This window comes from Rhododendron vialii, chromosome 5a, assembly GCF_030253575.1.
Source record: "Rhododendron vialii isolate Sample 1 chromosome 5a, ASM3025357v1".
NCBI classification, from domain to species: Eukaryota; Viridiplantae; Streptophyta; class Magnoliopsida; order Ericales; family Ericaceae; genus Rhododendron; species Rhododendron vialii.
Window position 1 is genome coordinate 12629910 of NC_080561.1, and position 23007 is coordinate 12652916.

Here is a 23007-nt window from a genome sequence, read left to right on the forward strand (position 1 = left end):
GACGACAAAGATGCTGATATAGAACGAAGAAAGGGGAAATAAACAACGGTAACCAGGGCATATTTGTCTATTAAAGGACCTAACACAGGAAGACTTTTAAATCAATGGATTCCGGCCCTTATCAAAAACTAGCCTGGATTAAATGGGCCAATAAGTCACTCTTTTTGGACTTTAGCCCAATTTTCTGAGCTAACCATTCAATTTTAATCTCACAAATACCCCAAAAACCGGAGTATAGAGCCCATATAAAATATAGATAAAATTTTGAATGCTTTGGAGGCTAAGAAATGACAGAGAAAATGGACTCGGATCCTCTGTCCCCCTTTGCCTGTCCCAGCTCCCTGTCCTAGTTTACAAAAAACATGACACGTGTCTTTTACACACTATACGAAAAGTCTCAGCCACACCGAATCCCCCTTGTCATCTTCCCTAGTACCTCCGGCCAGGTTTAGTTTCGCCGACGGCTATCCTTGTAGCACCACCTCTCGTACGGCCGCGTCGACCATCACATCCTCTATTCCGAAGCCTTTTGAACTCTTTTTTCATGTGATCTATAATCTACTGAATCTCTCTCCCGCTCTCTCACAAATACGTATATCAATACATACGCACAAATCCATGTATTTGCATATATGCATATGGCATTCAAAAAAAATACATTACCTTCATTAGTTTTCCCGATTTCAAATCGGTATCTTAATCTTAGCAATTCATCCACAGGTTCTAGAGAATCAAATAAGGGGTTTCAATTTTCTTGAATTAAGGTTCCGTTTCTTCAAACTACGGCGTTGTGATGGGCCGTCGTGGCGGTGTGCAGACGATTGACGAGGTTATGGAAGATGGAGGTGGCGATTTGCCCAAGGGGGGAAATGGGTGTTCAGTTGGCCAAGGGTTTCATAGTAGAGAGAAGATTGGGTGTGGCTGAGACTTTTGGTATAGTGTGTAAAGAACACGTGTCACGTTTTGGGAACTAGGACAGGGAGCTGGGACAGGCAAAGGGGGACAGAGGATCCGAAAACATCTTGAAAGTCTGCATGGGGCATCCGGACACGAAAAAGGTTCAGTCAACGCGTGGTTGGTGAATCAAACCCAAGAGCTGTATAAATCCCATCTGAATGGGCCTAGAGTAGGTTTCGGGCGTCCAGATGCTTGGCTCAAGAAAATTTCCAGAGTAACGAAATTTGGGTCCGGAGGCTGGCTGCCTTGCTTACATGGTTTTGCTCTGCAATTGACTATCTCGACAGTTTTAGCGCCAAAATCTCAATAACCGGTCTCCGAATACCTGGAACACATATTGAACATAATTTTACACAATAGTGGACTAAAAAACGTAACTTGGGGGTGTAAATGTAACATTTGTGCGCCTATCAAGCACATACTTCCAACTGTCTAAGCAAAAGTAAGTGACATACCATAATGTGTTCGTGGTTGGTGTACCGAAAGCCACTGGTTATACTCGTCCATCTTTATTATGAAAGAGCTGGAACTTGGGGAACCTCCTCCACCATATGCCTTCATGTTCAGACAGGCAATACAAAAATAACTGACAATATTCCCACAATATCAAAGCTGAAGGGGGGTAGAATGGAGCAAATAATTTATACGTTTGTTTCATCATGAAATTTATGTCTGTTTCATCATATGACCTACCTTTGCAACTTCAGAGGTATCAGTACCAGCATCCATACTCCTTAGGCACATCTTAAGATTTTTCCGTTGCATGTAGAGAACAGCTCCAATGGGCCTGACACCACAAAATGCAAATTATGCAATTATCCAAAGAGGGCATGGAATTGCACCTTAATGTGCAGTAACCAGAACGAGCCATGTGTCCCAATCAATTGGGGTTAGCTTCATGAATCTCAATTTTCCATTGAGCTTCCAGGGTTCACTTAGATTAAGCCCAAATCCTTCTAAAAATCATGATATGCATTTTGAATAATATAACTCTTTATTAGTAGTCCACGGATTTTGAAATATGAAATTCTCTAATAGGAAAGAAGCATCTGCAACAGTGACTGGAGGAAACTATGTGCATACCAGCAAGCCCAAGCTTGAAGTGTGCAGATGATTGGTGGAACATAAAGGATGATCTAGGCTTCTCGCGTACAACACAAGAACCGATTGACATCTTGACCGAAACTTTACATGTTCTAGGAGTTGAAGTACATATATCAACACGCGCAACTATGTCTAAACCATAATGAAAATTTAACAGAATCCGGCAAGAACTAAGTTTTTTCTGGTTCAGTTGAGCTTCCTCCATGCTAGAGCAATGCAGGCGTGTAATTAATTAATGACATTTGTTAGATGCAAAATCAAAAAATAAAATCTGGTACCAGCTTTGTTAACTTGACCAAGGCAGTAAATTCCCCAAACATGCACCAATTTCGTCAGTAGACACCAACAACATAAGTGCTAATCCCAACAACTACTCTGCCATCAGATGGCATGACTTGTAACGACCCGCGCCAGCTGACCTGCTAACTCTTAACCTAACCACATGGCTCAAAAGGTTACCCTCAGGTTATACAGTATCTCGTTGCGAACCATTATATACTATTGACATTCCCATTTTCCCACCAATGTGGGACTAACACAATGGCTTCTCACAATCTCCCCACCTTATGATGTGATGCAGATTAGATTTTAGAAATAGTATTTTATTAATATTTTATTTTACGTTGAGGCTGCCCTGTATCGGTTGGTATTAGAGCTCTCATTCCAATCCTGACTATGGCCGAAGGATGTGCTGGAGGTCGAGGTGGAAGAGGAGGCTGCGCTGCATCATGATACAACGTCCTCGTTGCATTAGCCTAGAACCTTTCCCCTGATGGTCACGGTGTGACACTTAGCTTTGTACAACATAAAATCAAGCTCATACAAGATCCTAGAGGTGGCCCCCACCATATATTGGATTAGAAATCAAGAGATTTTTAATGTATCTTGTTTGTTGTCTACTTTTACATTAACAAGGTGCATGAATTATTTAAAGAAGTCTAAAAAACAATAATAATAAAAGAAAAAATTTGCATGGAGGCCATTTGTGTAAATTAAGTGAGGAGTGTGTGCACGTGAAGGGACATGTGTTTGTGTGCATGAGGATTTGTTTGTTGTGTTGCGAAAAAAGGATAAGAAAGAAGAAAAAACAAATGTTATCAGAGAGGACACTTGTCCACCAAATTGCCATTCATTGGAATGGCTCGGCAAGTTCTTAGAGAGGGAATAAAAAAGGAAAAATGAGAGGACTGGAAGCCGGGAGAAAAAAGAGGAAAAATATAGGAGTAGAGGAGGAGCTGCTTTAGAAAGTGGGTGACAAGGAACAGTAGGAAATGAAGGAAACAATGAGAGAAAGGGAGTAAGATAAGTTGCAGAGAGAAGGGTATGTAGAAAATGTATATAAAAAATTAAGTAAATATTTAAGGAAGAGGGGGATGGCTTTCTGTTTGTTGTTTATATTGAGTTGGTGCTGTAAAATATTCAAATTATTATGTCCTGGTCGTGGTGCTTGATGATATCGGGTTGTTATATGACTACTCACTCACTTAAGGAAAGCATAAACCATTAACCTTATTCCAATACGAGATTGGTCCAACTAATTCACAAGGATTATGGCTAGGGCCAAATGCAGGCATTAGGCTGTCAATTTTATCCAATCTCGGACATGTACAACAATAACAATTACAGTACTCATGTAATCCCCAATCCAGGAGGTATAGGCGGGGGAAGCATTGTAATGATAAAAAAAGGTTCTAATTGATAGAGGAAACACTGTAAAGATCAATTAGCAAGGTTTTAGGCCAATACAATAATAACTGCTTACTTATGTCATGATGTGATATAAAAGGTCCGAATCCACTTATGTAATAGGGTCAAGGCATTGAGCTACGAAGTGAGCAACAGTGTAGGATCAGATCCCAAGATAGTCGGTCTTTTCTTTTTGATGAAGGAAAATCTTTGAATTGGCAATATACACATAATAGTTCTGAATCAACTTATGTAATAGGGTCAAGGCATTGAGCTACGAAGGAAGTGAGCAACAGTAAATGATCAGATTCCAAGATAGTCGGTCTTTTCTTTTTCTTTTTTTATGAAGGAAAGTCTTTGAATTGGCTATATATGCACAAAGTGGCTGCCTAGGAGGCTAGGAATATTTCCACTTAATAGTGGCCCCCCAATACCTCCCAAAATCAAGGAACTCATGGGACAATATACCATGGAACCAAACCCTCAAATCAAAGCCGGAAGGCATCAGAGAGGGAAGGCCTAGAGAAAAGGGAGACTTAATAATGCTAATGAATGAACTTAAGGTACCTTTATCATCTCAAGGACCAAGTACAACAAATATTTGGAGTCATTGGTACATGTCCATAAGTGTGGCTTACATTCCCGTTCATACAGATCACCAAGATGTTTGCTAACCTATGGAAGACCATATCGAGAATTTAAAGTAGTTTGATTGAACATCTTATTCAATGGTGTCAATTGATGCACGCCTATAGGGTAGATATACAAAACATAACAGATAAGAACATTCTTTCTAAAACAATTTAAGAGTTTAGCCAGCCTGATGCCCCTGGCAAAATAAAGGCCTATTTAGTGTTTGGTTGCTCAGGTTGTGATCCGAATGTCATGGAAATCAAATGATCGTTATAGGACTTTCACATCTAGGATTTTCGTACGGAAGAATTACACATCCACAAACACCAAAAGAGACCCAGCATTTATAGCAGATACTTTGATATCTACTCATGTCCGCAAACAAATATTGTAGACTACAATTTTAAGAAAAGATTGACAAGTACATAAAACTTTGACAAACAATTACCTCAGCCCAGAAGCAGGACTCTTTAAGCTAAGCTCCTTGGCAATTTCATCAGTTAAATTGGAATTTCCATCAGCTCTAACTCCCTGAGGACCAGATTAATGGAACTGGAGTAAAAGTTAATTGGATACTCAAAATTTTATGTTTAATATTGTTCTCATGCAGAAGAAAAGGAAAAAGAATGTTTTTAGGAAGAAAGAAATCCGAAAGACAAAGTTTTGGATCTCCAATACCTAACGCGGTAGATATGCTTTAGAGACACAGTGCTAAAACCGATAGTCACATAGGGCTTTCGATGCATGGCAACAGTTCTCTGGCAAACTATATCAGGACTAAAATTGATTGATCTTAGTGAAAGATAGCAAATAAGATTAGTCACTATGTTTACCAGACACTCCCCATAAAATCCTCTGCCCAAGCGAACTTTGAAAACCTTATCAAGCAAATTTTTTGCTGCATCCTGGCGAATAGACATGAGAATTCCCCTTGTCAATTAAATCCAAAGAGCTTATCTCCAGCAACTGTCAACAAAGACAGTTCAAGCCAAGTCAAAATTATGAAAAAACGATCTAAACTGAAGCCTATGAACCAAGAATAAAGGGGAGAATGTACGAAAACCCACACTCATCTGTATGAAAACCCACCTTATATGCTCGCATATGAGAAGTATCAAACTATGTACCTATTCAGTGTAGATCTTAACTCAGCCACACATGCCAAAGACAAAGGTTACACTTCCAAAATATCCACTTTCCTCATACAAATACTAGAGCAAACACATTTTTATTAAATTTTTAATGTAACAGGAAAATTGAGATAACCAGCACAGCTATCGGGTACTGTACTAACAATGCAGCAAACTTACTTCTCATTTTTTCCCCTTCATACATCCCCAGCTATGACATTTATATGTGTTCTTGCAGTTATGAGAAGTGTGATCTTTAAAAAAGAAGTAACATTTTTGACCTGTAAAGGTACAAGGATATTAGCTTATAAAGCTGGGAAAGCAGACTCAGAACATATGAAAGCACAAGATTCTATTAGAACCTAGTGGATCATTGTGTGGGATGGCAGAATGAACAAGACAGATTTGGTAATAAGCTAAAGAATCCTAGATGATATTTCATTTTTGAAGTCGATGTAGATGCGTACATAAAATATGTTGTCACTCTAGGATTTGTCTATTAGGAAATTTATTGAGGCTAGTCTTATTGTTATGAAGGAGTCCATATATGGAACTCTAAGACATTCTTTAAATTAGTTAATCAAATGAAATTGATTTCTCATCGGTATTGATGTGGTACAACCACTTGATGCGGATTTCAAGGGCTCCAGATGTGGATTCCTACCGTTCTATCCTTTCCTCCCATTGTATTCTTCCACTCCATTTTTTTAATAACATAGCACCACATAAAATAAAAGAGCATCAACGGAAAGATGCCATCCACACGAAAAGGAAAAAGGACCAGCGACAAAAAAAGCCGGCTAAAAACGAAGATGGGACTCTACAAAGTTGCTATAAGTGTCCGAACTTGTAACCACTTATCCAAACAGCACACTACCATTAGTAAACAAAAGTGGCTCTTGAGCAGTACAATGGACTCACCTCAGAAAGACCTAATATTACATTCAATCTCGTCTTTCTCAGCCTTCTCCTCTTTTTGTTTTTATATCGACCTAGAAATGGAAAAAGATTTAGTTCAAAAGCTCAAACGACTATTGATAGGTTCTGAAGTTCTACCTTATTATTATCAAGTCCAAACCCTTGCGATAGATCGATAAACTTTAGATGACTCGTGAAAAGATTGGGCTTTTACAATCTTCCAATCTTTTGATCCAGAACTGCTTGGTTTATAACCACATTAAAGATATTTCCTTTTCGGTCTTTCGAAGAATGTTTTCATCTTCAGTTGCCTAAGCCTCTCTTCAAACTTCAGTTACTCCCAGACTCCTTCACCTGCCCCTACCCCCTCAAAATGCACTTATACACTAGTAACTCAATATGTAATCTTAGAAAGGTTATGCCCATGCCAAGCACACACCTGAAAAGGAGAATCAAAAGACTATGTCACACACTTCCCAAATTCAGCCTATAGACTTTCTGTACTCTCTTATAACTTTAGACAAGGGAGAGTCCTTTAGCTATTAGAAAACAAGGCTATGGTAATTCCCATCATCCTATTTGCTCATTGATAAAATAAACAAGTAAATCAACCAAACATCCAAAATCTCAAGGATTGACAATTGGGAGCAGAAAACAACATTTTAGCTATAGCAAAAAATCAGCAACAGAGCGATGTTTTCCAGCAACTCAAGTTTTCAAATTCACAAAGCCTCCAAGTTTTCAAATTCACTAAGCCTCCATCGGCAAGGTAAGATACAGATCGACAGAACATAATGTGGTGTCATGAAATCAGAGTAGCGTTTGTTAACTTTCAGAAGCCTCTCCCATTATATGAAAGCTTTGAGTACTTCATGAGACTTGGAGACACTTGGATAACAAGGTCAACATAATTGTGAAAGTAAAAGCAGAAATGATACCACTACTGAAGTATAAATCAGAAATCCACGGCTCCTTATTCATGCTATACATGACAAAAGAATCAGAAGTTGAACTACTGAACCTGTTCATACATGTGAGGATTAGTCATGCAGTTGAACATTGAACGCCATTCACCCAGTGCAAGGTTAAATGCTTTAATGTTTGGTAAGCTCCATTGGCGAAGATCTGCTTCTTCAATGTACTTAAGAACCAACTCCAGACGATCACGTTGTTTCAGGTTCAGTAAATATTTGACCTCGCCCTGTTTCACACAACAATATAGCCATTGTTTTTGACAATTCATAACAACACGTGTTTCAGCTATTTCATGGATTTGGGATTGGTTTCCAATTGCAATTTCGGGCCACTTCATGTCCGTAAATTTGTGTTTCAACTCGGAGTTTAAAATAACAATTGCCCCGCAGAAGGCAAAATTTACCATAAGTTATGCAACCAATTCTCTAATAACTTCTAATTTTGCTTTAGACATATATAATATACATTCCACTGTGCTTGGTTACATAGAAGAAAAGGCCGCACAATCTATTACTTTGTTTTTTGCTTTTCTTTAAAACCTAACATGAATACCACCTTTGCAATTACACAATCTGTATTGGGCCGTTCCATTCAGATGGGCCCATTCAAATGAACAGGCCTAACGACTCAGCAGCCGATTCCAGCCGGCCATTCGGGCCATTCGGGCCGTTACATTGCGGGCTGGGCAAAGTGTTGAGTCCGAACATTACAAGCCACGTAAGACAGGATGCTGAGCCAAGTTGGACAAAGAGGCACAGTTCAGCCAAATCCTACCTGCCTATGTGGTGCTTGGCAATCGTTGTGCATGACGTCAAACTGTGAGGTGGTTGTTCATGACCTCATGGGAGGCACGAGCTAACTGGAGGCTAAGGCAAATCTTTCCATATGTAAAGTATAGTTCAAAACTCCAAGGAAGTAGGCTGTTACTATTCACTCAGAGCTCTGTACTTTCCTCTCTTCAAATTGGGACTTGCTTATCCATCAGTGCCTTCAGGTCGCCAACAACCGACTAGGCACTAACAGAAGCACATCTAGGTGAGGAAGGTGTTGCTTCTCCCCAGGTCCGATCTAGAGATCCAGGAAGAAATCCGGATAGACAACACCCCACACAATCATATATGCTTTTATAATCATTTGATCTGAAACTCAGAATAAACCCCCTTCCCACACACGGAAGAAACCTTAAATTGCCAAAATACATAACGTGCACCAGCTTACTAAAACAGATAACAATAAACAGCATAAGATTACTCACGTCACTGGATTCCGTCAGTAACAGTTTAGTAGAGAAGTACTCATATGCAGCAGTGGAGCTACTCTTATCAAGATCAACTCGAAATGAAACGTTCCCACTGCAACCAGGGTCACAAGATACCATGGACAGAACTGATTTTCTGTGATCGAATCCAATCACCCTAATCAAACCACAAATGCACATTAGGGTACCATATACATCAAAACCAGCTGTGCAATAGAAAAGAAAATCACCAGTCCCATCAAATTAGTAGTAAAACTTTCTTACTTGCACGACGATTGATGCGAAAGCTCAGCTGCAAATCCTCTTGGCCCAAGAAAATCAAGAAAGTAGCATTCCTTGAGTCCTTCGATGCACAAATCATCAACCCTACATTCCCAAACTAATTTAAGAAAAAATATATAAAGAACACCGTTTGCCAGGCTAGAAAACTCACAAAATTTTAAAAAAAAGAAAAACAAAACAAAACATAAGTACCTAGCGAACAAAATATTTGACCAGGATTGTTTGATAGCACAATTAAACTCAGTAGAACTGAATACATAACGTTAAGGTAAATTAGATTTAGTTGATAAACGCCACCTAAATTTTTTAGCAACTCTTGTATAGCATTCGAATACTTTTAGTTGAAAAGTATTCAACTAAAAGAAGAGTTTTTACTTTCTGAAATGAAATTCTAACCGCTTACATACAATGGTACCACCACGACCACATCTACTACAACCAACCAACCACCACAACCACCACCACTACTCCTCCTAGTCCAATTCCACCACCGCCACCCCTCCATCGTTACCGTCACTATCCCAACCTCAACACCACTGCCACGCTACCACAACACCAACACCAACACCAACCCCAAAACACGATCACCGTCATATTGCTAGCAGCAACAACATGGCACTACCACCGCCATTATACAACAAATGGTATTGACAAATTAAAAACATTGTCTTGTCATATTTCAGCTTCTTTAATAAATTTGGCAACTCGCTTTTCCAGCCCCTTGGGCTACCTAGGTGAGAAAAGAAAAGAGGGGGGTATGGTTTCACACACTAGTGAGAAAAGAAAAGAAAGGATTGTGTTAACAAAAATGCTAGAACCACACGCATTCACACGCCCAAGTACACACCAACTGTTACAAGGGTGTGGGCTCCACGCACACATCCCATGTGTGGAGCCCACGCCCTTTGAGTGTGGGTACGTAAATGGGTGTGGTTGTAAAATGATTGATTAATCAAACAGGTCCTGACTCCCAATCCCAAGTGAAGCCCGAGCATAGAAATCATACAAAACAAACAAACAAACCATAACACACCTACACAGCATAAATACAATGATGCAAGAAGAATATGCAAATGAACGTGTTTGTATAGACCTGAGAGGTTCGACGGAGGAGAAGGGTAAGATGAGGCAGGGAAGGCGGAGATGAGAGTGGAAGAGGTGAGCAAAGAGGGCAGAGAAAGCAGCGGAAAATGAAGGGTAGTTGTATAGGGCGATGGTTGGGGTTTTCTCGTCGGAGGCTTTTTCTAGGGCTTCGAGGGCCGCCTTCGATCGGTAACCGTGGGTTCGCCGGAAAGAGTTCGGAGAGGCAATCGTACATCGCCGGAGGAGAGAGGGTGTCATCGGAGTGTTTTGGCAGTACGGTAGCTATGGCCTACAGGGGAACCGTTGTCGTTAACACTGCCTTTGGATACGATTGTGACGGTGTGATGTGGAATAAAATTGACGAGCATTCGAACGTGACTTTAAATTTCGAATCAAATTAGGGTAGGTTAAGATTAAAAAGTAAGGTGACTTATTTTTTTATTTTTATTTAAAATTTTTTTTGTATTTGTTTATTTTGCATTAAATTTTTGTGATTTATTGATTTGTCTCGTCGAGAAAAATCAAAAAATTAAAAAAGCATGATCGAAACTCATAATTTTTTGAATAAAAATAGAAATTAAGTCAAAAAGACAACAACTTTTTTTTACTTGTTTTGTATTTTTTTTTAAATTATGAGTTTTGATCAAAATTTTATGTTTTTTCGATTCTTTCGCCGAGACGAATTAATAAGTCACAAAAATTTGACGCAAAACAAATAAATGCAATTTTTTTAATAAATATGAAAAAACAAATTACTATTTGGCTTTTAAAACCAAATCCACCTTTAGTCCTTAATAGTCACTTTTTCTTTTCTTTAACTAGTCACCTGTTACAATACTTACTACATCAGACACTTTATTCTAACTTATTATCTATTAATATATTATTTCCTTCCTCTCCTAATGTAATATTGAGATTTTTTTTTTCAATTTTCAGTATTCTTTCTTTATTTATACTTTTATGGAGTATTAAATATGTTGTACAATTCATTTAAGCATGGTTACATTGCTTTTGCTTTGTTGCTAAAAATATAATGAAATTTTATTTTCACTTTCCTTTCTTTCACATCACTTTCTCTCATTGTCTTCTTTTTCTAATTAAAAGGACCATACCTTAAGCTTTCTACTTGTAATTTTATTCTAGTAACATGCTTCATCTTATTCTTTTATATTGAAAATACTTATTCTTTTTCTTAAAACACAGCATTTTATCAAATAAAGTTGACAACATGAAAAACTTCGAAAAAATAATAGCCTAGCTTTTATTTTACACCCAATAGGAATAAGACAAAAAATAGTAAAATATTCTTTAACCTATTGGCCTGTTTGGATAGGGTATTGTGAAGGGGGTTGTGAAATCCCACCTTTTAATCCCTGGGCATAGCTGAAGACCCCATTTGGATTCCAAAATGAAGGGGGTATTATCTTTACCCCGGCTTCCACTACACCTGCTAATACCCCCTGAGGGGGTGTTAGCGATGGGTAGTGTTGGACCAGTTGTTGTGGAATCCCCCTCTATTTCGGACTATTTTACCTCTCGAAATCCCCCCCTTTTCTACCCCGAGGTACAACCAAATATCTTTTAGGGCTAACCAACGAGAGTCCTAAAGCCAAAAAATAATTATGACTCTTTTAGGATAAAATGATCAGAGAAATAGGATCTTCGTACCGGTTCAAACGGATTGAAAATTAGAGCAATTAATTTTTTAACTATATTTTTTAATGTATAACTGTAGATTGAAAAATTAAGTGTTCCAAATTTCAATCCGTTTGAATAAGTGGGAAGATTTTATTTTTCTGATCATTTAATTTTAAAGGGTCATAATTAAATTTTGACTTTAGGACTCTCGTTGATTAGCCCTAAGAAAGTCGCACAACCAAATATCTTAGGGCTAATAAACGAGAGCCCTAAAACCAAAAATTAATTATGATCCTTTAGGATAAAATGATCAGAGAAATAGTATTTTTGCACTGATTCAAACCGATTGAAAATTGAAAGACTTAATTTTTCAACCTACAGTTTATATATTAAAAAATATGATTAAAAAAAAAATGAAGTGTGAAAGATTAAAAACGAATTTAATCGTTAGTAAAACTGACTTTTTCAACCTACAGTTTATGTATATATATTAAAAACAACGAATTTTATCAAATTAACCAAAAACGAATTTTATCGAATTTTGTGAAGTTTGGGATTGCACAAGGGCAAAAAGGTCATTTGACATCTTTTTACGTCATCCACTCTTCCTTATACCCCTTATTTATCTTCCATCTAAACCAAGTGCTATTTAATACCTCCTCCATAAACACACATCAATGTGGGTCATCCCTTATTAACCAATACCCCCTATTATCCAATCCTCCTTCTTACATAATACCTCTAAACCTAATCCCACATCCGAACGAGCCCTATGAATAGCGGTTCGTTAAGAAAGACGAAGAACTATCCATTTTCCAAATATTGGGGCGAGGCACAAACGAGTCTGGTGTGAGGCAGTTTTTGGAGTTTAGCTCACCACCTTGGTGAAAAGGGGTGAATAACGAGCTTGGTGCGGATGCTCTAATGCAAGCCCCTCCTAATAGCAAGTCTAATGGTTGGGTGGCTTAAGCCATTTCCATGGAATGGTAATGATTAGGGGCATTTGGCCACAATGGTAGAACCAATGGTGTATTGCCATTTGCAGTGCCATTTTTTCGATAATTTCTCTTGTATCTTTTTTTTTTTTAACTAACTTTCATGATTCTCCTTCTATCTACCATTTTCCACCTACCAATAAAAGCTCCAAAACATGTTTCTTTCAAATGTACTATTAGTTTTTTATTTTATTTTCTACCATGAAAAGAAAAATTATTCTCGCAGAAGAAATTTTTGCATCTTCATCGAATGAAAATCAGATGACGGGGTGCCTTCAGGCATGAGCTCATTTGCTATAAGAATTATTTTTGTGAGTCCATTATTTTTAAGTCTGAAAATGAGTTCTTATTTTTTAAGTACTTATTTGAGAAAGCGGGACGAGGTGCCTTCAGGCATGAGCTCATTTGCTATTAGGATTCATTCTGTTGCATTCTCTGAAGGGGTATGATGAAATGTGCAAGTTTTTTGTATCCAACTTAATTGATGAATTGTTAAAATTGCTCTATGCATATTTTACGGAGGTTAGGGAGGTTGAAAGAGCGGATCATTATGCAGCGATTTAATTGGCTTAGATTGTGATCATTTTTTTTTTTTTTTTGCGAAACTTAGACAACTTTGTTTTTTTTTTTGAAATCCATTTGCTTGAAATTGTTTATTTGTACCCTATTTGATCTTATTTAAAAAATCTTTTTCCTGTCGGGTTTGTTATTGCCTTATCGGGTTGGTTAGAAGCAGAAAAGGTTAATTCAATTAGTTGTGCTTAGAACGTGTTGCGCCGTGCCTCTTATAAATCCTAACCCCTATTTGAATCTTATTTAAAAAATCTTTTCCTCGAAAAGTCGGGTTTGCTATCGCCTTATAGGATCGGTTAGAAGTAGAAAAGGTTTAGTTGTGCTCAGAACGTGTTGCGCTGTGCCTCCTATAAATTTTATAAATCCTAACCATTGGATCTGTTACATAGTTCTCGACCTTGGATCATAAAGGTGCAAAATAGAGAACTTCCTCTACACACAAACCGTCTCTCTCTACTCCTAATACTCTCTCTCTCTGTCTCTGTATTCAAACTTCAAACAACTCTCTCTCTCTCTCTCTCTCTCTCTATATATATATATATATATATATATATATATATATATATATATTCAAACTTTAAACAGAGCGCTCTCTCTTCCCTTTGAACTTCAATCTCAAGCCAACTATGGTCGCAATTGTGGGTGAAATGGCTCACCACGATGGTGGACGGTGGACTGTGGATTGTGATTCCCTTCCCCCTCCTCCTCACCCCTATCCCTTCCCCCACACCCCATCTTCTCTCCCGTCATCGTCCTTGCCCTTCTTCCGCCACACCGAACCCCAACTCCATGGCTTCCTCCACGTGTCTGATGCCATTGCTGTGATGAGCGAGGCCGCCAAGATTGATAGGAAGATCGAGCGGAACGAAGAGGTGGGCCCATCTGCTGGAGTTGTGGTTGCCGTCAAGGATAATATTTGTATGACGGACATGCAGACGACGGCCAGGTCTAGGGTTTTGGAAGGGTATCAGCCGCCATTCGATGCCACGGCGATGAGGAAGTTGAGGGGGAGTGGGTCTATTATAGTTGGGAAGACTAATTTGGATGAGTTAGGGATTGGGAGTACTACTGAAACTTCTGCGTACCAGGTTAGGGTTTTGCTTATTAGTTTTTTTTTTTTTAATATCGGTGTATCGTTTAGTCAAAATATCAATATTGGAACTTAATTAGTTTTTCTTTTTTTGGAGGCCAAGGGTGTTCGAAAAAGATTGTGAGGGAGTGCAGGATTTTTACAGAAGAAGATGATCGAAGAGCATGAGATGGAGGCTCCTTGTGTCTGTAATGGAACTCTAAAGATGAAGGTTTTTTTTCTTTTGATTCTAGGTTGGTGAGTCCTAAACCCTAAACCCTAAACGAGGACTGATTTTAATTTTTTTTCATCAAACAACGTATGGTTTAGAATGCTATTTGGTTAACAATTTTGATTTTGGGTCCTATAGAATAAGTTGGATTAATGTATTTAGTCTATGGAGATGTATTTGTACTAGTGGTTTGATGGTGTCAGTTGGATGTTGCATATTTCTTTGGGCAATTATTGGCAAGTGGTGTTTGCAATGTTCTGCTTTGGTTTTTCTTTTTAATTAGTTCTTTGAGTTGCATGAGTGGTATCCTTGGGTTAGTTCTCTCTCCTTTTTGTTCCTTTTAGAAACCGCCCATTTGTTGAATCGTGGTCAATGTAGTTTTAACTATCTACGTTCCAGCAGTTAATCTAATGAATAAGGTCGCCATGCTTAATTTGGTTTTCAAATGGCTCCATAGGTGAATTTGGTTTTCAAAAGGTTAACAAACTTGCTTAATTTTATCGCTCGCCCCTTTTAGTATCAATCTAAGGTTTAAATTGATGATAGTCAACTTGATGCTGAAAATTAATGATCCATATGTGAAGCTTTTTAGAAGTCAGCTAGCTAGGTAAAGGCACTTGCCAATTGCTTCAATTTTTTCTATTGGTGGTTTGAGCATTAACGCCAAGAGTTTCTCTTTGCAGCACATGGCTATGGCTAAGTTAGGTAGAGCACAATGATTGTAGGCTCACACCGATAAATTGGAGCATAAGGTGTTTCAATTGGGGAAACCAAATAAGTGGCTCAAAACATAAAAGGCATATCGTTTCCTATTCTAGCATTCCCATGGCTCTCTAGAAATGAGTTTTGCTATATAAATTGCAAGTTAAATTGTGGAGGTTGGTGATGAGAGGAAAGAGAACATACTTCGTTTTTTTAATCGCAAGAGCACACAAAATAGATAGTTTGACAGTTTAATTTTCATAAATCCTTAATTCGATAGGGGTCTATGTGCTTATTTTGTTCTTGGGTAATGTGTAAGCATCTCACCTATTTTTCGTTTCATTTTCATGGTTTCTACCTTAGTTTTGATGGGTCAAATCTCAAGTATAGCTTCGACTAGGTTTTTGATTATGCAATGTGTTGGGCCCGGAGTGCCCCCATGGATTTGGTTACACAATGCCACTCCCTGCGACCGCTCTAAAAACAGACTTGCGGGTGCGATATCGAATGCCATAAAAGACTTAATTGAAACCCTTCCTTCCACCAATTGGTAGGAGAGATGGTGAAAAAGCAATCCGACAAGTGGTATCAGAGCTAGGAAGTCATGGGTTCGAGTCGCGGGAGTGTCATCGTGAGGGAGGGATTGTTGGGCCCGGAGTGCCCCCATGGATTTGGTTACACAATGCCACTCCTTGTGACCGCTCTAAAAACAGACTTGCGGGTGCGATATCGAATGTCATAAAAGACTTAATTGAAACCCTTTCTACCACCAATTGGTTTTAGGAGAGACGGTGGAAAAGCAGTTCAACACAATGGTTGTTGATTTGGCCGAAGCAAATCTTCACATTCTTTAATACTATACACTTACCATACTATTTTCAAGTGACGGGGATGTTGAATCAAGAACATATAATCTGAGTGCATCATACTTCATTTGTACAAGTTCTATGGATTCCCCTCACTCTTCAATGTTGAGTTCTGTTTTGGTTTGGTTTGTTCTTAATCTTCTTTATATATCTGAATGCAGTTTTTTTATGAGAACGCAGGGAACTTAAACATGGAGATTGGTGGTGGGGAAAAGATGCATATTGTTGTTACATTTTCATATTAAATGAAGTATATTAATTAATCTAATGTCATTAACGTTAAGTTCATTCTTTAACTGAAGTCTTATTAATTAATGTGTTAAGTTATACATGTACGTAGTTAATTGGTATTCTACCTATGGACTATATAGAGGTCTTCTTCAGGTGTTTCTAAGGTAAGTAAATGAAGTAGTAAAAAACAAAGGGAAAAACTATTTTCACTATTTCGGGCAAAGAAAGGTGTTTTTATTTGGTGGAGCTTTGGGCTCACACCATTGGTGCAGAGTGTGTAAGAGCCATACAACTTGAGTGTTGGGCTGATGTATCCTAAGGGAGAATAGTTATTGTTTACTACATCGGTTGTTTGGGTTTCACCCACCGCAGAGGCTATATCTCCTTAAAGAAAGTGAGATACCCACGCCTTAGCCATTCTGGTATTGTTCTGAATCTATTAAACATATAATCTGCGGTAATTTCACCAACAATTTTAAGGAGATATATTAAGCATGGAGCAAGTACCAGAAAAGACCAATGACAGCACCGGTGATCTCAACAAGCCCTTTAGGTTCAAGGGAGCCCATTTCAAGAGGTGGAAAGGAAAAGTTCTTTTCTACCTTAGCCTTCTCAAGGTTGCCTACATTCTCACCGGAAAAAATCCGAACAAGGTCAATGTTGACGAGATGAACAACGAAGAATACGAAGCTCATCAAGAGCAGGTGGAGAAGTACGACACAGATGAGTACAAGTGTCGGTATTATCTCTTGAATTGCCTTGCAGATCACTTTTATGATTACTATGATACAACTTACTCTTCTGCCAAGAAAATTTGGAAAGCTTTACAGAGCAAGTATGATACTGAAGAGGCAGGAGCAAAGAAGTATGCAGCTAGCCGATTTTTTCGCTTTCAAATGGTGGATGGAAAATCGGTTGTGGAGCAAGCTCAAGATTTTCAGATAATAATGGCAGAGATGACATCCGAAGGCATCAAGATTGGGGATAATCTTGTGGCAGCAGGCATCATTGATAAATTACCGCGTCTTGGAGGGAATTTCAAAAGACAATGCGCCATAAGCAAAAAGAGACATCCCTAGAGACCTTAATCACCCGCATCCGTGTGGAGGAGGAGGCTAGAGGCCAAGATGCACTATTGACACAAGAAGGTATTGGGCATTCCACAAAGGTAAATTATATTTCTGCGAGTAACCATAACCAACCCAAAAATCAGTCTCCTAAGAATGCTTATATGCAGCCTCACAAAAAGATTTATAAAAAAAATGGAAAATCTCACAACAAAGGATTTCATAAAAACTTTAACCAAGGACCCCCTTTGAAAAATCAACAAAACAATGGATGCTTTGTTTGTGGCAAAAGTGGGCATATTGCTCGAATTTGCAAGTTTCGAAAACGTGGTCCTGTTCCACAGGTGAACGTTATTCAGGAGCCATTTGTGGCAATGATTACAGACATTTGCATGGTTCAATATGTGGAAGGGTGGTGGGCAGACTCTGGTGCTAATAGGCATGTCTGCTATGACAATACTTGGTTCAAAGTGTATACTCGCTTTGATGAAGAGAAGACGGTTATGCTAGGTGACTCTAGCAAAACAAAAGTGCTTGGGAGTGGTGAAGTTGATTTAAAGTTTACCTCTGGACAAGTTTTGACTTTAAAAGATGTTCTATACACACCATCCATGAGGAAAAATCTGATGTCAAGTTATCTTTTAAACAAGGCTGGCTTCAAGCAAACTATGGAATCTGATCAATATGTGATAACTAAAAAGGGAAACTTTTATGGGTAAAGGTTATGCATGTGATGGAATGTTCAAGCTAAATGTTGAAATTAATAAAGCATCTACAATTTCTATTTACATGATGTCTTCATTTAATTTCTGGCATGCTCGCTTGTGTCATATCAATAGTAGATATGTGGGAATCATGAGTAGTCTTGGATTAATTCCCAAATTGACAAAAGTGTTTAACAAGTGTGAAACTTGCAGTCAAGCAAAGATTACAAAACGACCTCATAAAAGTGTTCAAAGAACTACCGAACTGTTATAGTTAATTCACACTGATTTATGTGAATTTGAAGGAATTTTAACCCGTGGTGGAAATAGATATTTTATCACTTTTATTGACAATTTTTCAAAATATACTACTGTATATTTGATAAAACATAAAAGTGATGCATTTGATAAATTTAGAGAATTCCTTCAAGAAATTGAAAATCAATTCGGAAAGAAGATTAAGAGAATTAGAAGTGATAGAGGTCGAGAATATGTATCTTTTGGCTTTGACTCGTTTGTTCAATCACTAGGAATTATCCATGAGATTACACCACCATATTCACCTCAATCAAATGGTGTAGCTGAAAGAAAAAATAGAACGTTGATTGGGTTGACTAATGCCATGCTTATTGATTCAAGTGCCCCATCAAATCTTCGGGGTGAGGCAGTTTTAACTGCTTGTTATGTGTTAAACAGAGTACCACATAAAAAAACAAAACTCATACCTTATCAGGTGTGGAAGGGGCGTAAGCCAAATTTGGGACATTTGAGAGTTTGGGGTTGTCTAGCTTTCGTAAGGCTTACAGACCCTAACATACCAAAATTGGGTGTAAGAACTACCACTTGTGCTTTTCTAGGATATGTGGTAAATAGTACAACCTATAAATTTTTTGATATTAAAAATAATGTCATTATTGAATCAGGTGACGCTACTTTTTATGAAGAAAAATCTGCTTTTAAATCAAGAAATAGTGGGGGTCAAGTTTTCTCAGAAAACATTTTGTCCGAACCTAATTCTTCTACTCCTTTTGTTCAAAGTCAAGTGAGTACGGAAGTTGAACTTAGAAGGAGTAAAAGAGCTAGAGTTGAAAAAGATTTTGGCCCCAACTTTCATGTTTATAATGTGAATGATACTCCTATTTCTTTTCAAGAAGCCTTATCGTCACCTGATGCTATTTTTTGGAAAGAGGCTATAAATGAAGAGATGGATTCACTGATTTCTAATAAAACATGGAAATTAGTAGATTTACCACCGGGTTGTAAATCTATTGGATGTAAATGGGTCCTTTGAAAAAAGCTTAAACCGGATGGGTCGATTGATAAGTATAAAGCAAGACTAGTTGCAAAGGGTTTTAAACAACAAGCTTATCTTGACTTTATTGACACATTTTCTCCGGTTACACGTGTGGCATCCATTAGATTGTTAGTTGCAGTTGCTGCAATTTGTGATTTGAAAACTCATCAAATGGATGTAAAAACAGCTTTTTTTAAATGGGGATCTAAATGAGGAAATTTATATGGACCAACCCGAGGGCTTTGTGGAGCCCAGACTAGAAAGCAAGGTGTGTAAGTTAATAAAGTCTCTCTATGGCTTAAAGTAGGCTCCTAAGCAATGGCATGAAAAATTTGATTCCTGTATGATTGAGAATGGATATAAAACTAATGAGAGTGATAAGTGCATCTATTATAAATCATGTGAGAGTTCACATGTGATTATCAGTCTTTATATAGATGATCTTTTGATATTTGGCTCTAATATGCATATTATTAATGAGACAAAAAATATGCTTAACAACCATTTTGATATGAAAGATCTTGGTGAAGCCAATTTTATTTTAGGTATAAAGATTACTAAAACAAGTGAAGGAATTTCTCTTGACCAGTCGCATTATGTTGAGAAAATTTTAAAGAAGTATAACTATCTTGATTGCAAGCATGTTGTTACTCCTTTTGATGCTAGTGTGCATCTTTTTCCTGTTCAAAATGATAATGAGGTGATAAATCAAAAGGAATATGCTAGCATGATTGGTAGTTTGATATATGCGACTGATTGTACTAGACCTGACATTGCTTACGCAGTTGGAGTAATTAGCAGGTTTACTAGCAAGTCGAGTAGTGATCATTGGCATGCTATGGAAAGAGTAATGAGATACTTATCTGGTACCAGAGCCTATGGCTTATTTTATAAAAAGTATCCTGCTGTACTTGAGGGGTATAGTGATGCCAATTGGAATACCTTGTCAGGTGATTCTCTCTCTACTACAGGTTACATTTTTACTTTGGGAGGTAGTGCTATATGTTGGAAGTTGAAAAAGTAAACAATTATTGCTAATTCGACTATGGAAGCTGAACTTATAGCTTTATCTTCAGCAAGTGAGGAGGCAAATTGGTTACAAGATTTATTGCATGAAATCCCTTGTTGGGAAAAACCAATTCCTCTTGTGTTAATCAAGTGTGATAGCACTACTACAATTGGTAGAGTAAATAATCGTTACTACAACGGTAAATCCAGACCCATACGAAGAAAACACAGTATTGTGAGATCCTATTTGAGTAGTGGCATCATAAATGTGGATTATGTTAAATCTTGTGATAATCTTGCAGATCCATTAACTAAGGCCTTGGCAAGAGAAAGGGTTTGGAGTACATCGAGGGGGATGGGGCTGAAGCCCATACAATCATGAATCATGTATGAGGATACCCAACTTGGGGACCAGAGATCCTGTAACCAGGTTCAATGGGAAGAACGAATCATATGGTGATCGTAAGAAATGCACTGATGTTATTTATGTCCATCCCTAAGATGTAAGTGCATTTATCCTGTAAGGTTGAAGGGTTGAGTTTTTAAACTCTTAATGAAAGTCTGTAGCTCGTATGAGTGGGGTGTTAGTATTACAGGAGCACTCTTGACAGATTTCACCTATGTAAGTGTGGGAGTGGGGCCACTTCCTATGAGATTAGGGCTAATCTCAAATACGCTTATGAAAACTGGGATCAGCGCAAGGTTGTAAAGCGCTGGCTAATAAAGCTCATGTCAACACCTGAGTTATTATGTGTGAGCAGCAATTCTTTATTTCCCCTAAGCAGTCATAGTTCAATGCTGAGCAAACTATTGACTCTGGAGTAGAGGTTACTGTTTCACTACTGAAGGTTCAATGCAAAGCACACCTTCATGATGCATAATAATTCCTCTTTGCCCGGTAATATATTTTTACTTTATTTAATATTCAAATGAGTGGGGGATTGTTGTTTCATTTTCATATTAAATGAAGTATATTAATTAATCTAATGTCATTAACGTTAAGTTCATTCTTTAACTAAAGTCGTATTAATTAATGTGTTAAGTTATACATGTACGTAGTTAATTGGGATTCTACCTATGGACTATATAGAGGTCTTCTTCAGGTGTTTCTAAGGTAAGTAAGTGAAGTAGTAAAAAACAAAGGGAAAAACTATTTTCACTATTTCGGGCAAAGAAAGGTGTTTTTATTTGGTGGAGCTTTGGGCTCACACCATTGGTGCAGAGTGTGTGAGAGCCATACAACTTGAGTGTTGGGCTGATGTATCCTAGGGGAGAATAGTTATTGTGTAACAACCTAAACTCTCAAACACCTCTACTTGTCTAATGAACCCAAACAAACAAATCGAAAGAGTTACGCCAGTAATTCAAATCAAGAAAGGCTTTTCCCCCACTTTCTTAATAGTTAACATAAATTTGCATATCCACCTTGTACATATCCTTTCCAACCCATGACCCTACTGCCTAAGAGAACCCCTTCGGCTCTCCTCCTCCCCCCCTTCAAAATACCCTTCTTTCCTTCTTTATAAAAAAAATTGGTGAGTCACCTCTCAAAGTTGTCTAAAGTGGACACATGTCCATTAGCTTTTCCAGTTCCTTTCTTCTCTCGTTTCTTCTTCCTTTTGTTTTTACAATACATGGTTGCTCATGAGATGTTTGTCTCAATAGGTGACACATGGCTCTATTTAATTTCCATTTTTATTTTTGGTTTCATACTACAACCTTATCCTTTACACACACCCAGCATCACCACCTCACGTGCACACACATAACCCACACAATTGACACTTGTTTTAAGATATTCTATTCCCCAATTCCCACTTGTACCTACCATTTCCTTTATTACAAGTAATTGGATTTAAAGAACCATCAGAAACCCACTTTTTGAATAAATAATCCCGGTATTCAAAGTTCGGGTATTACATATTGTCTGCTACATCGGTTGTTTGGGTTTCACCCACCGCAGAGGCTATATCTCCTTAAAAGAAAGCGAAATACCCGCGTCTCAGCCATTCTGGTATTGTTCTGAATTTATTAAACATATAATCTGCGGTAATTTCACCAACACATATTATTTCATGAGGTATACTTTTTCTACAAACCGCTTGAGATACTTGAAACTGATTTGAACATAAAACATACTATGGTTGTATGAATAACCATGAAAAAATATTGATACCACACTGCACCACCATGCCCTCATCCCAAAACGGGAGTCAATGATCTTTGCTAACTTCTTTTCAAGCTGTTCGAGAGGCGAAGACGAGATGCACATACTTCTTTCTTAGGTACTTGGTCAAAGTTTTCAGAGGCGAAAGCGCAAGGCAAGACAAGACGCTTGACCCTCCATGGGGCGAGGCGTATGCCCCAAAGCATTAAGGCGTAAGCCTTTTTATTTTTTAAATAATTAAATTAATAATAACTTAATAATACAAAAAAATGCACATTTCATAAAAGATAGATTAATATAAAAAGATAGCAAAAAAATAGATTATCAGTTAGTGACTTACCTTATTAGTTAACAACTAATTGTGAAACCCTATAACATCACTTTATTATTTATTAACTTTTTATCTTATTAACTTATCACTTTTTTTGTTATTAA

The 23007-nt window shown here is 37.8% G+C and overlaps 1 protein-coding gene and 1 pseudogene across 1 annotated transcript; one reads left to right on the top strand and one right to left on the bottom strand.

Moving 5' to 3' along the window:
* On the bottom strand, positions 1-10414 carry LOC131328047 (uncharacterized; annotated as a pseudogene).
* Positions 10415-13858: 3444 nt separating this feature from the next.
* On the top strand, positions 13859-14534 carry LOC131327586 (glutamyl-tRNA(Gln) amidotransferase subunit A, chloroplastic/mitochondrial-like). Its single transcript, XM_058360736.1, has 2 exons — positions 13859-14320; positions 14420-14534. The coding sequence occupies exons 1-2, from the start codon at positions 13859-13861 to the stop codon at positions 14444-14446; spliced, it is 489 nt and encodes a 162-aa protein (XP_058216719.1). The 3' UTR covers positions 14447-14534.
* The last annotated feature ends 8473 nt before the right edge of the window (positions 14535-23007 follow it).